General features: G+C 50.1%; 1 protein-coding gene across 4 annotated transcripts in view; it reads right to left on the bottom strand.

Moving 5' to 3' along the window:
- Positions 1–13,598, bottom strand: part of SLC2A9 (solute carrier family 2 member 9) — a 258,417-nt gene that overhangs the window by 76,348 nt on the left and 168,471 nt on the right. For all 4 annotated transcript variants that reach the window (XM_040487873.1, XM_040487869.1, XM_040487879.1 and 1 more), the window contains one exon: positions 9,599–9,786. In XM_040487873.1, the coding sequence (XP_040343807.1) occupies positions 9,599–9,786 (188 nt within the window). The remainder of the gene's footprint in view (positions 1–9,598; positions 9,787–13,598) is intronic.

Below are 13,598 nucleotides of genomic sequence, written 5' to 3'. Positions count from 1 at the left end.
GGGGGTGGGGGTGGTGTGAGGTCTGCGCATCTTAGTGCTGGCTCCCAAAGCCATTGCGCTCCCCCTGAATCACCTTCCAGAGCAGGAAGGTAACGGCCTCTGAGGTTTATCTTCCTGCACTGAGGTTTATCTGATCAGGCAGTTTGAGGGCGTCGGACGACCCAGAAGTACCAGGAAAGGTGGAGCGTGTCCCACAGCAAACCCTCCCGCAGAGGGTGCTTTGTGTTGACCTCATCCTTGACATAGTCAGGTTCTCAGGTGGCCGACTGTCTCCTCCCCCAGAAAAGGACTGGAAGGACAGCAATCTGGAGGCCTGCGTACCGGATCTGACCCCAGCGCGGCCCCTGGTGAACTGTGGGTCTGTAGGCAAGTGACTAAAGAAGGGAAAACAGATCTGGCTTTCAGGGTGGTTGCAAACAAGCTGTAAAGTGATGAAGTAAAGCGTCTTTTCTAGAGCTGGTGTACAACAAACGGTGGGTATCATTCCAGAAGATTTCCAGGTCTCTCCTGAGACACCACTGTTCTTTGGTGAAGAAACATGTCACAGTCGTGTGCATGGCTTGGGGAGGAAGTACTTCAGGGTCTGCTTCGCAGCCTGGAGAGGGGGGCACAGGCCTCCTGACTGCCTGCCTCGGATGCCCCAAAGTCCTCCTCCTCAACTCCCGACACTACGTGTTAGAGACAAAGCATAGCACCATAATCACGTTCAACTCTCTCAACAGCTCGTGCAGGTGACAGTGTGGTCAGAGAGACCACACACGGCCCGTCACACCAGAGCAGAGTGCAGACCCAGGCCTGTTCCCTTCCTGCCCCACAGTCCTTCCTGCTGCACGGGCTTCGCTGGGCTGTTAGCGCAGCTGGCTAACTGGAAATGCCTCCTCTAGCCATCATTTTCCCCGGAATCCCATATATGCCCAGGGCCCTCCTGCAGCTGGCCTCCTCCTGAGAGAGGCGTTTTAACCCATCTCTCTGGCTAACCCTTCAGGAACAAGAAACCACCTGATTTGCCTTTGCCCGGAACACGGCGATTCTGGCAGAGTGTGGGCTCAACACGTGCTTGCAGGGGGTGGTCACCAAACAGTGGCTCCCCCAAACACGTCTGTGTCCCAGTCCCAGGAGCCTGTGAATATGTTACACTACCTGGCACAGGAGCTCTGAAGATGTGGCTAAGTTTAGGGGTCCTGACAAGGGGAAGTTATCCTGGATTATCTAGGTGAGCTGGAAATGGATCATGAGGGTCCTTATAGGACGGAGTTCAGAGAGAGAAGGCGCAAAGGTGGGAGCAGAGGTCCAAGAGAGAAAGAGAGCTGTCAACACACAGGTTGTCTGCACCAATGGTGACGCACGGGATCTACGCTGAAGGATAGAAGACAAAGATCTCGTCGTTTATTGAACACTAGCTCCCAGGGATGGCACCAGTGCTGGACCTACTGTAGGGCAGGGACCTCCTTTCCCTTCATTTCCTACTCCCATTCAGGAACACGACTGTCTCTCAGCCCAAAGGACAAGGAATCACATAAGGAACGAAGGGCCCTTGGAAAGAAACACTCATGTGCTCACATGCGCCCCTGCTGGGCTCTCTGTACACCCGCAGGAAGCTTGTGTCCCCTCTGCTCTGTCCATGCAGGGAGGGACCCCGTGGAGTTGGGGCTGGGGTTGCTTCCTCTTCCTCTTGGGCCTTGAATCTGGGAATGCAGAATTCATGGCAACTTCTGGGGTCACAACCTCTAATCCTGTTCCACCAGGAGTAGAGGAGACATTGTGATCCCCATCTATCCGATTCCTGTGCCAATCTCTCTAACCTGCTCTGAATTTCAGAGGGGAGAAAAGGCTCATATATTGTACCCCCAAATCTATCATCTACGTGTCCTAATTCCATCCTCACAGAACCCAGTGGGGTAGGTGTCTTGCCCCCATTTAACAGATGAGGAAAGTGAGGCTCGGCCCAGTGAGGGCTACACGGCCAAGAGTGGCAGAGCTGGGATGTGGGCTCAGGTCCTTCCAATCCTTTCCTGCTCTCTGCTGCCTCTGCTTGCCTTCCTGAGGTGGAATGGGGTGGGGGTTCCATCGGGGGCTGGAAGGGAGCAGGTGCGTCCTGGGAAAAGATAACAACATGCTCTGCAGCAAAGAGAAGCAGACCCCCTGCTCTCCAGACAATTCTAGAGCCCAGACCCCAGTCTTCGCAGAGCTGGTGCATCCAGAGTTCAAGTGTCACCCCTCGTTGCCATCAGGGCCCCTTGGACCTGACCATGGATGTGCAGGAATGAACAAGTGACTCCCCCGCCTCTCCTGGGCCACTTCACACCCTGATGAGCATCGCTGGATGACCTGATGGGGCGCCTCCAGCACTCAGCAAGGAGGGGCTTCCTCCCAATCCCTTCACTCTTTCTATTTGGAAATCCAGAAAGATACGAAATAAGGACACAAATTTTAAGGGTGGCCAGAACATGCTAGCTTTTAAAAGCTTTTCTAAGAGTGTTGGATTTCCTATCTTGCTCCTTCCTTTACAGGTAAAAACATAACCCCACCCTGACCCAGCCCTCAACCAGCTGATACCGCCTTTGAGTCATGTCCCCAGTCACATCTCAGTGACCAAGGGCAGAGGGGTTAAGCTTCTAATCTGGGTTCCAGGGCTGGGAGGTGGGGGTGTGGGCTGGAACCCAGGCGCCTGGGGTCTCAGGGCAGGGCAGCTCTGTGCTGAGAACTTTATAGACATCCTTTCGTCCATCTTCATGCCATCATTGGGGGGGGGGGCGGCACTTTACAGCTGGGGAAACTGAGGCACGGAGCAGTCGTGGCAACTTTCCCCTTAGCCTGCAAGTTCAGAGCTGGGGGTTGAACACCACGGACTCCAGGACATGTGCTCTTGACCAGAACGCTGGGGCAGCCACGCAAAGGGCCTCCGTGCAGCATTCTCCCCATCTGGGGACATCGCAAATCCTTTCAGTGAAGGGTCTCAGTTACGGAGGTAACAGAACATTCAATCCTTCTAATTTGAATTAGGACGTTATTTGGGAAGAAACTTCAAAAACAAAAGCTATTTACAATGCTTCTCAACCTGTGATTAGAAGTTTTGTGCAAGACAGGATTTGGCCTGCAGCGTTCCTGACGATGGGTCGACAAAGGAGATAGACCAGCAGAGGGCTCCGGGCTCCCCCGGGGGAAGGCATCATGTCTAAGGCCTTCTTCCTCCCTCCCTCCACCCTCCCAGCCTTGCCTCCCTGCCATTTGGTTCTTTATGGAGGGGACGTCTGGTGCTCTGTCAGGCACGGCAGGTGCACCACACAGGGGAACAGCACACACGTGTCCTTGCCCTCACAAATCTGGTGTAGCAGCAAAGGGAGGCGTTACACAGCAGTTGTACAGGTGACAGGCCCGAGGGACACACAGCTGCCCGGGAATGCTGTGACGCTTGGGCACCCGCCGAGTGGACAAACCCGGGAGGCCGTGAAACGCTGCCGAGGGTCCAGAATGGGCATCACCAGACTTATTTGCAGCCTGCGCCCTGAGCCTCTCCACTCTTGTTTTGCGTCCATTTCTAACAAGCTCCAGCGCCTTGTTTCCCAGCCAAGACCGCATGGTGGGAGCAGCCAAGTTTGCAAAAGAGTGGCATCGAGAGAGGGAAGAACACGGCGTTAGAAACAGTCTTGCTGATAAGGGCAAGGGGAGGGGAGATGGAACGTAAGCTCAACGGTTACCATCTGTGACATGTTCCACGTACATAACTTCCTATCACCCCCCACAGAAGCTCTGCAGACTGAGCATTAATATCCCCCGTTTTCATAATAGGAAACTGAGGCCCAGATGAGTCGGTATGATTGGCTTCCTCTGTTCAAGAGGGAAGGAGTCCAGAGGAAGGAAGGGCAACCCCAGGTGTCGATAAGGATACTATAATCCTGGGTATTCCAGAACATTCAGGAAGTCTCAAGAAAACTGGTTTTCCTGCAGCAGGTGTGACAATGGCATCGGTCCAATTCTCAACCCAAGCATTTGATGGAAGCAGCCCCCTCCCTGCCCCTGTTCTTCTCACCTCTCCCCCCTCTCTCCCAGTGTTCAGGTGCCTCCCATGTGCCATGGGCAGTTCTGGGTGCTGGAGACACAGGGGCCATGAAAGGTGGCCTTCCCTCACGAGGACAGTCACGGGGAGGGGAGGGACAGCTGTGGGTGTAGGAGCTGCTGTGACCACCCCAGGGAAGGGAAGGGAGTCTGTAACCAGGAGGCTCCTTGCTGGTGAGAGACTGAACATTCACACACAAGTCTGGTTTTCATGCAACAAACTGTTCAGGAAGAAGGCAGCTGCATAAAATGAAGGATTTAAGTCTAATTTTAGAGGAGGGAATTTGAAAGCCATTGTGAGAAGGAGGAAAAAAGAATCCAGTGCTGAAAAGGAATTTAGAAACAATTAAATGTTAAATCCAACTTTTGCCTGATTTCTAAGCTTTGTGGAATCTATTCATTGATTCTGTTAGCAAAAATGTACTGAGCAATTTGTAACGTTGGTTTAACCCAGTAATTCTCCACTGGGGGCAATTTTACCCCAGGGGACATTTGGCAACATCTGAAGACATTTTTGGTTGTCACAACTGGTGGGGTAGGTTGTCATCTAATGGGCAGAGGCCAGGGATGCCGCAGAACATTCTGTAGTACCCAGGACAGCTCCCCCGCCACCTGCACCAGGACAAGGAATTTTCTAGCCCCCGGTGTGCTCGGTGCTGAGGCTGAGAGCTGCTGGTTTAGTGCAGGTGCCTGGCTCTTAGGAGATGGGCTGGCCAAGCCTGGGCAGGGGCTCTAGGGCAGAAGACCCGGAACCAGGACGTGTGAGTTTGACAGCACGGGCACCCCTCCTATTGTGACCCTGAGCATGTCCTTGGCCCTCTGTAAACCTCAGTTTCCTCCTCTACAAAATGGGGATGGCACCACTTCCTGCAGGACATTTGGGGCTGGAATAAAGTGATAAATGGGACATACCTAGCAGTATTTGTGATGTCTTAAACCACAGACCGCATCCCCCAAATAATTTCTGGCAAAAAGAAGGGAATAAAGCAAGCTGTGAAGGGCATTTCAAGATTTTCATCTGTGTTAGCATTCTTTCTTGGCCTCATGCAATATTTGGATTTGGGGGCAAGAGCTGCAGGGGCAGAGTCTGGACCGGGGCCCAGGACAGCTGGGCTCTGACAGCGAGATTGCTGCTAACCAGTGTTTGTCCTTTTGTACGTAAAACAGAAGAGGTAAGACTTGTCTCGCTGGCTGCCTACGGATGACCTGGGGACACAGTCCAGTGTCCCATATGGGGATGCTCTAAGGGGGCCTTAGGGGCCTTCCCTGCTCAGGGCTTAAGCAGCCAAACCTTGTGCCCAAATGGCTGGGACTCAAATCCCCTTTCTACCATTTGTAGCTATGTGACTGAGGGAAAGTCTCCCAGTGTCTCTGTGCCTAACAGTGCTGTGTAACTCACAGGACTGCCATGGGGACAACTTCTGGCTCATGCTAAGTCCTAAGTGAAGGTGTGCTTTATTATTATTACAGCTGAGCAGACAGAGGCTGGGTGAGGGGAAGTGACTGGCCTAGGTTTCCCACTGCAGGTTTGTGGCCACAGTGAGACAGAAAGTCAGGCCTCTGGATACTGGGCCAGAGCATGTTGCTCTATGTCAAATTCAGCATGCCAAGCTACAAGTGTTACTTCTGACGTAAAGATTGGAAATAATCCTAAAACAGCAAGAAATAGATGAAGATTATCTCAACATAATAAAGGCCATACTGGAGAAGCCCAGAGCTAACGTCCTACTCCACTGACATCATATTATGATATCACCACACTCATCGAACTGAGAGTCTTCCCTCTAAGATCAGGAACGAGACAAAGATGCCTGCTCTCGCCGCTTCTGTTCAACATTGTACTGGAGGTCCTCGCCTGGGCAATTAGACAAGAAAAAGAAAAGGCACCCAATTCAGAAAGGAAGAAGTAAAAGCATCACTGTTTGCAAATGACATGATCTTATATGTAGAAAACCCCAAAGATCATGTGCATGCACACACACACACACACACACACACACGCACAAATTGTTAAAACTAATAATCAAATTCAGTAAAGTTGCAGGATACAGAACATACAAAAATCAGTCATGTTTTTATATACTAACAATGAATTATCCAAAAGGGAAATTAAAATAATTCTAGGGGCTCCTGGGTGACTCAGTCGGTTAAGCGTCTGACTTCAGCTCAGGTCATGATCTCATGGTTTGTGAGTTCGAGCCCCGAGTCGGGCTCTGTGCTGACAGCTCAGAGCCTGGAGCCTGCTTTGGATTCTGTGTCTCCCTCTCTCTCTCTGCCTCTACACTGCTGGTGCTCAGTCTCTCTCTGTCTCTCAAAAATAAATAAATGTTAAAAAAAAATGAAAAAAATTCTATTTATGATAACATCAAAAAATACTTAGGAATAAAGTTAAGTAAGGAAATGAAAGACTTTTACACTGTAAACTATAAAACATTATGAAAGAAATTAAATACACAAATAAGTGGAAAAATATTCCATTCATGGATTGGAAGATTTAATATTGTCCAAATGGCCACCCCACCCAAAATGATCTACAGATTCAATGCCTTCAATGCCATCCCCATCAAAATCCCAATGGCATATTTTCCAGAAATAGAAAAAAAAATCCTAAAATTCATATGAAACCATAAAAGACAATGAAGAGCCAAAAGAATCTTGAAAAAGAACAAAATTGGAGGCATCCCATGTCCTCTTTTCAAAAGATATTATAAAGTGACGGTAGTTAAAACAGTGTGATACTGGCATAAAGGCAGGCACACAAACTAATGGGACAGAACAGAGAGCCCAGAGACAAACTCATTGATGCCCAACTGACCTTGGACAAGGGTGCCAAGAACATTCAATGGGAAAAGGATAGTTCGGCAAATGGTGTTGGAAAAATTGGATACCCACGGACAAAAGAATGAAATTGGACCCTTATCTTTACTCAAAATGGATTAAGGATTTAAACATAAGAACTATGAAAGTCTTAGAAGAAAGCGTAGTGGAAAAACTTCATAGCATTGGTCTTTTTTGGATACGACACCAAAAGCAAAAATTAACAAGAATGGCTATATCAGACTAAAAAGCTTCTGCCCAGAAAAGAAAAAAAAATCGACAGAGTGGAAAGGCCATCTGCAGCATGGAATAAAATATTAGCAAACCATGTATCTGATAAGGGGTTCATCTCCAAAATATATGAGGAACCCCTACATCTCAATAGCAAAGCCAAACCAAACTAACCCCCCACCAAACCTCCAAACAGCCCCCCCTTAAAAATGGGCAAAGGACTTGAACAGACATTTCTCCAAAGAAGACTTCCAGATGGCCAACAGACACATGAAAAGATGTTCTACATCACTCATCATCAGGGAAATGCAAATCAAAACCACAATAAGATATCATCTTGCACCTGTTAGGATGGCCATTATTTAAAAAAAAAAAGTGTCAGTGAAGATGTGGAAAAATTGGAGCCCTTGAACACTGTCAGTGGGAATGGAAACTTGTGCAGCCACCATGGAAAACAGTATGGGGGGTCCTCAAAGAATTAGAAACCAAACTGCCACATGAGTCAGTATCCCACTTCCGGGTTTTGGTCTGGATTGGAATCAGGATCTCGGAGAGATGTCTGCACTCCACATCCAGTGCAGCACTATTCGCAACAGCCGAGGCGTGGAAACATCCTAAGTGTTTGTCGATGGATGAACTGATAGAGGAAATGTGGTACGTGTACGCACAGACGGATATTAGCCAGCCTCAAAAAAATAAAAAATAAAAGTAAGAAAAGAAGGAAATCCTGCAACCTGTAACAACCTGGGTGACCCTGGTAGACGTTACATCGAGGGAAGTGGGCTGGTCACAGAAGGACAGGTACCACATGCTTCCACTTACACGATGGGTCTAAAACAGAAAAACTCACAGGAGCAGAGAGCGGGGCGAGTGGTGGTCGCCAGGGGCTGGGGGAGGAGGAAACGGGCAGCTGATAATCAACGGTACGGAGCTCCCGTCAAGCAAGATGAACGAGCTCTGGAGATGCGCTGTGCAAAGCCCGTCCCACAGTTAACAAGACTCCAGTGCCCACTTAGACGTTTGCTAAGGAGGTAGATCTCGTGTCAAATGCGCTCGCGACAATAAAAAAAAGACACGAAAGGCAATCAGTATGAGGAGGGCGGGGCGCCCCGAGCTGAGACCTCACTACCACTGGTCCCCAGAGCGGACTACACGGTTTTTCCCCATCCTAGGCCTGTGCAGCAGGGTTTACAGACACACCCTAGTGGGATTTATACAGGAAGTTTTATAGGGAACGCAAATCAGAAATTTATGTCCCGGGAGAGGAGAGAATTCTGTTTAGAAATGTCATGGCTCTCGATCCAAATGCCTCATTGAATACAGATTCCATATGTGGCTTTTACGACTCCAAATGTTAGCTTGAGGAAACGGAGACGCTCCCTCTCTACCTTCTCAGAACAGGGAGGGTAGCTCTGAGCCTGGAGCTGCGAAGTGCAGGAAACAGCAGGCGGTGTCCAAGGCCATGCTGTTTGCCCCGGGCACCTCCTCCTTTGCTGGCTTTCAACAGACCAAGGGAAAAGGTAAAAATAAGTAAGTTGCAAGTCGACTTCAGCTCATCCCAATGTTTCCAAAAATAGAATCAAGCGTGGTTCAAATGAGGCAAAACACTGTGGTTGTAACTTTCCATGCTGTCACCTTGCCCTCTCTGGACAGGGACGCCTCCCTCTCATCTCATGTCACCTCCCCCTACATACCCAGACACTCCCATGCCGACTTTTAGGGGATGCCGGGCTTATGGAGCTATTTTATCTGGGGCTCTTTAGAAGGGCCCCTTTTTCCTCCTTCTGGACCCGCCACACTTCTCCTGAGCTATGTGACTACCTCTACACTGCCCTGCCAGCTGGCTTGCACACCTTCGTAAATGGGGAACTCACCACTGCACGACACAACCCATTATTTTCCAGAAGCAGCAATGATAACGATCCCAAGCCTGTTCCCTGGTCCTGGGATTCTTGGATTCTACCCTCAGGAGCCACCAGGAGGGAAGGGGCCAGCTGCGTCTGTCCGTGGGTTTGGGGAACTTCATAGAAGATTCCGCCCGCCTCTGCCCGATCTCCCTGCCCACGTTAACTCAGGCCCCAGGAAAGTTTTCCTTTCAAGCCTGAGGTCCTCTCACACCAAAGTCGCACGTTGAAGCCAGCCCAGCCAAGAGTACTTTTATTTAAATCATCTCTCACTTACAGCTTCCTAACTCCTACTCTCCTAAGAAACACGAGTTTTCGGGATCACCAAATTAAACAATGGTGTTTATTAAGGGGTGACTGTGTTGCTGCTGCTTTGAACACTTTGCATGGATTCTTTCTTTCGTTATTACATCAGCCCATTTTACAGATGACAAAACTGAGGCTCGATCAGATCACGTGACTGCCTGATGGCGCAGAGCCAGTGCAGGTGGCAGAGCCAGGACCGGATCCAGGCACCGAGGCCCGAGCCCTGACACCCCCCCCCCCCGGTCACCTCCCCCTGGTACCGCCCTTTGCGCAGGGACGCTCACCGCGTTGAGACCGCAGAGCTGGTAGCTGGCCATGGTGACGACCACAGTGATGACCTGCCAGCGGACGAAGGGACTCTGCAGCAGCTCCAGCACGGAGACCAGGTGGATGTTCCTCTGCAAGCGGCTCTCTGCCAGGACCTCCTCCACCTCTCGGGAGACATCCTCTTTGCCCAGGAAGGTTCGGAAGGCTGCACACAGGGACCATCACAGACTTTCAGGAGGGATTAGGATGTTTGCAGTGGACGGTCCCACCACCCAGACACACGCCTTGTCAGGGACAGAGCTGGCAGGGGCCTTTGAAACCGAGGAGTCCCGAGCCTTTGTTTAAAAACAGAGCAGGGGCGCCTGGGTGGCTCAGTCAGGTCAGCACCTGACTTCGACTCAGATCATGATCTCGTGGCTCGTGAGTTCGAGACCCACGTCGGGCTCTGTGCTGACAGCTCGGAGCCTGGAGCCTGCCTCCGATTCTGTGTCTCCCTCTCTCTCTGCCCTTCCCCTGCTTGCGCTCTGCCCCTCTCTCAAAAATAAATTTTAAATAAAATTTTTAAAAACTTAAAAAAAAAATAGGAAAACAGAGGCCCAGAGATGTGCAATGACTTGCCCAAGGTCACCTGGTTGGCTAGGAGAAGAGCCAGGAGGAAACACTGGTCTCCTGGGGGTCCTGGGTTCAAATCCCCTGCTACCACAGTGCATCTGTCCGTGGTTTGTAAGCATTCCTGCCTCACACGGCTGCTATAGTAACCGGATGACGTATATACACTAAACCCGGGCTCAGAGCTTCACACACAGGACGTATTCCTTTGAAAAGTATTTACTGAGCACCTCCTGTTTGCCTGGACCTGTGTGCTCTCCTCATTGGAGGCACTCAGATGGTCAGACTGCCTGCTTCTTGGCCAGGATTCTGGGAGGAGATTCTGTCATTGGAAGGAGAACTGAACTAAATGACCTCCAGGGCCCTTTCCATATGACCCTCTGAGACACAGGAACCTTGCGTGGAAATACTCTCAAAGGGCTAATCTTCCCAGTATTCAAACTTGCCCATGTGACTTGGGCCTTTTCCAGGCTGAACACTGCAAATTTCCAGCCTCAGCGAACCTGCCATTTCTGACTAAGCCTTTAATGGTGCAAACTTCCACATATATATGTATAAAGGTGGGCTTATGGATTAGACCCCTGACAGCATAATAATCAGATAATAGCAGATGCTTTCAGAACACGGGTTTAAATGTTCAGTGCTCTGACATTTGTCCTCCTCCAGAGAAAGGTGGCCGTGGTGGCGGCTCCCGTGGACAGTCCATTCCAGACACAGTGGGCATCATCCTTAAAAACACTGCACTACAGCACAGGGCATATGAAATTGCTCTTCTTAAGTAGCAAAACAAAACCCCCAACACACACACACACACACAAACAAAAACACAAAACAAAACAAAAAGGCTGTTAAAACTTCCTCCAGATTCTACAAAAAGCAAGCCCGTGAGACTCTGGGGTGTTATTTCCAACAGTACACTGAAAACTGCTTCAGAATGTTTCTTTAATAAGCTATGATTTAATACTTTTGCTAGCTTTTATGAAGGATAAACGGGAGAAGTAGCTGAATGAATAACATTTCCATGTCATTCACTTAACTACAGTATTGCTAATACTTCCTCAAAGTTCAAAATGCAACACTCATGTGATAAAGTAATCCTGAAGTTTGAGGGCAGGAAAATATTTCTCTCTCCTCCCTGAAATACATGCTTTCCATGTAAAATAAAAGAGAAATCTATAGCCTATTCTCCCCCACCACCCCCCTTTCCCCTTGGCTGCCAGGAAGCTCTCAGCGAAATTCAATGCTCAGCTCTTAACAGAGTTTCCTGGAACAAAAGTCTTCTTTCTTAAAAGCCGCGCTTTCCTTCTTCTTTTAAAGCATCAATTTAATTTCCTGTTGTATATGTGCTCATAAAGACAGTTTCTTTCTACTTGTTCCACACCCCTTCCTCTAAGTTTCCTGTGACTGGGTGAGGACGAGTATCCAGTGAGGGAGAGTATCATGGCGGACACGGAGATGCACCACTCACATCGCCTTCAGGAAAGGACTCCCCACCGTAGCTGTGAGCACGCGGTTAACTGACACCACCCTGCCCCTGCCCTTGGCTTTGTGGATATGCACTCAACCTTGAAGCCCAGGTGATGCTGTTCCCACAGTGACTCCCGGCCCATGAGTGGGCACGGTGGGGACGCAAGGGCACAGCCGTGTTCACCTGGTGGGGATGCCTCAACGCACGAGTGTTGCTCCAGAGCTCCCCACTGGGTGTGCAGAGACTCAGCCGGGGGTGTCCTGGTCTGAGGCTCTCCTGCTCTATCCTGCCTCCTCCCTCTCCCTTTCTCAGTGTTACTCTCCAATGAAACTTCCGCACTCTTAGCTCCTCCTCAGCACCTGCTTCCTGGAGAAGCTGACTGCAGCGATGAGCCGCTCGAAAGCAAAAACAATCAGTTTAGCTCTGTTCTCAGCTTTCAAAGTGCCAAGCTGCTTTGGTTCTTACTACCTTCTCCTGACCTGTGACCATAGCCCACTAACGGCTTTCCTGGTCTGGCTGCATCATGTCCCGTAGAGCTCCTCCCGTAAACCTGTCCTCCACGCCGCAGCACCAGCCCCACGGCCCTCCCTCAGCTCCCACCCTGCTGCGTCACTCCCGAGCGGATCGGTGGCTCATCTTTCCTACACCCCTTGTGCTTCTCGGCTGTCTGCACCTGGCCATGCTGCTCCCTCTGCCAGGAACACACTTCCAGCCTTTCCTTGCCTGGCTGCTCCTTCCCTCCCTCCCAGATGGCCGAGTGGACAGGAGAGCGTGCCTGGCCACTCCGGGTCCTCCCTGTCCCCTGTGCCTTCCCATCTCAGCACCGTCCCTAGCACCTCCTCTTTCCGCTTGCTGCACACACCTTGAGGCCTAGCGCCTGGTGCCTGCCGGGGGAGGGGCACGGTTTGCGTTTGTAGATCTGAGCCCCGACCCCGCCCTTCCCACACCCGCACTCCTGACCCCTCGGGCTGGATAACTCTGTGGCAGGCACGGTCCTGTGCATTGTGGGGCATTTAGCGGCATCCCTGGCCTCTACCCACCAGATGCCGGAGGAGCTCAGCACCAGGGACCATCAGAGCGGCCTCCAAGCGTCGTTTACAAGAGCCGACACGTGGAGACAAACCTGAGTGTACGCTGATGGGCGGAGGTGTATGGAAATACACACACACGTGTACTTACACACGCACATACACTTACATACACAGACACATGCACACACGTATACTTACCCAGACACAAGCACACATATATACTTACACACACAGACATGCACACATATATACTTACACACATGCACCTGCACACATATACTTACACACACACACACACACGCACATGTATACTTACATACATGCACATGTATACTTACACACACGCACATGTATACTTACATACATGCACACATGTACTTACACACACTTACATACACAGACACGTGCACACACGTATACTTACACACACAGACATGCACACATGTACACTTACACGTGTATTCACACATGTATACTTACACACATGCACCTGTACATGTATACTTACACACATGTATACTTACATACATGCACATGTATACTTGCACACACACACACACACACAATGGAATATTATTCAGCTACAAAAAGAGGGAAATCCTGCCATTCCCAACAACATGGATGTACCTTGAGGGCATCACACTAAGTGAGACAAATCAGAGAAATACAAACACTGTATGATCTCACTTACATGCAGAATCTAAAAACAACACAAAACAAAAACCCCTCCCCAAACCAAACTCACAGATACAGGGAACAGACTGGTGGTTTCCAGAGGTGGGGGTGGGGGGGGCGAGCACACGGGTGAAGGCGGGCGAAAGTACAAACTTCCACTTACAAAAGAAACAGGTCCTGGGGGTGTGACACATTGTGACTACATGACTACAGTTAACAATACTGTAGCGTATA

The sequence above is a fragment of the Herpailurus yagouaroundi genome, unplaced genomic scaffold, assembly GCF_014898765.1.
Source record: "Herpailurus yagouaroundi ecotype Mexico unplaced genomic scaffold, PumYag 28, whole genome shotgun sequence".
NCBI lineage: Eukaryota > Metazoa > Chordata > Mammalia > Carnivora > Felidae > Herpailurus > Herpailurus yagouaroundi.
The sequence above is the reverse complement of the archived record's forward strand: the minus strand, read 5'-3'. Positions and strand labels throughout refer to the sequence as shown.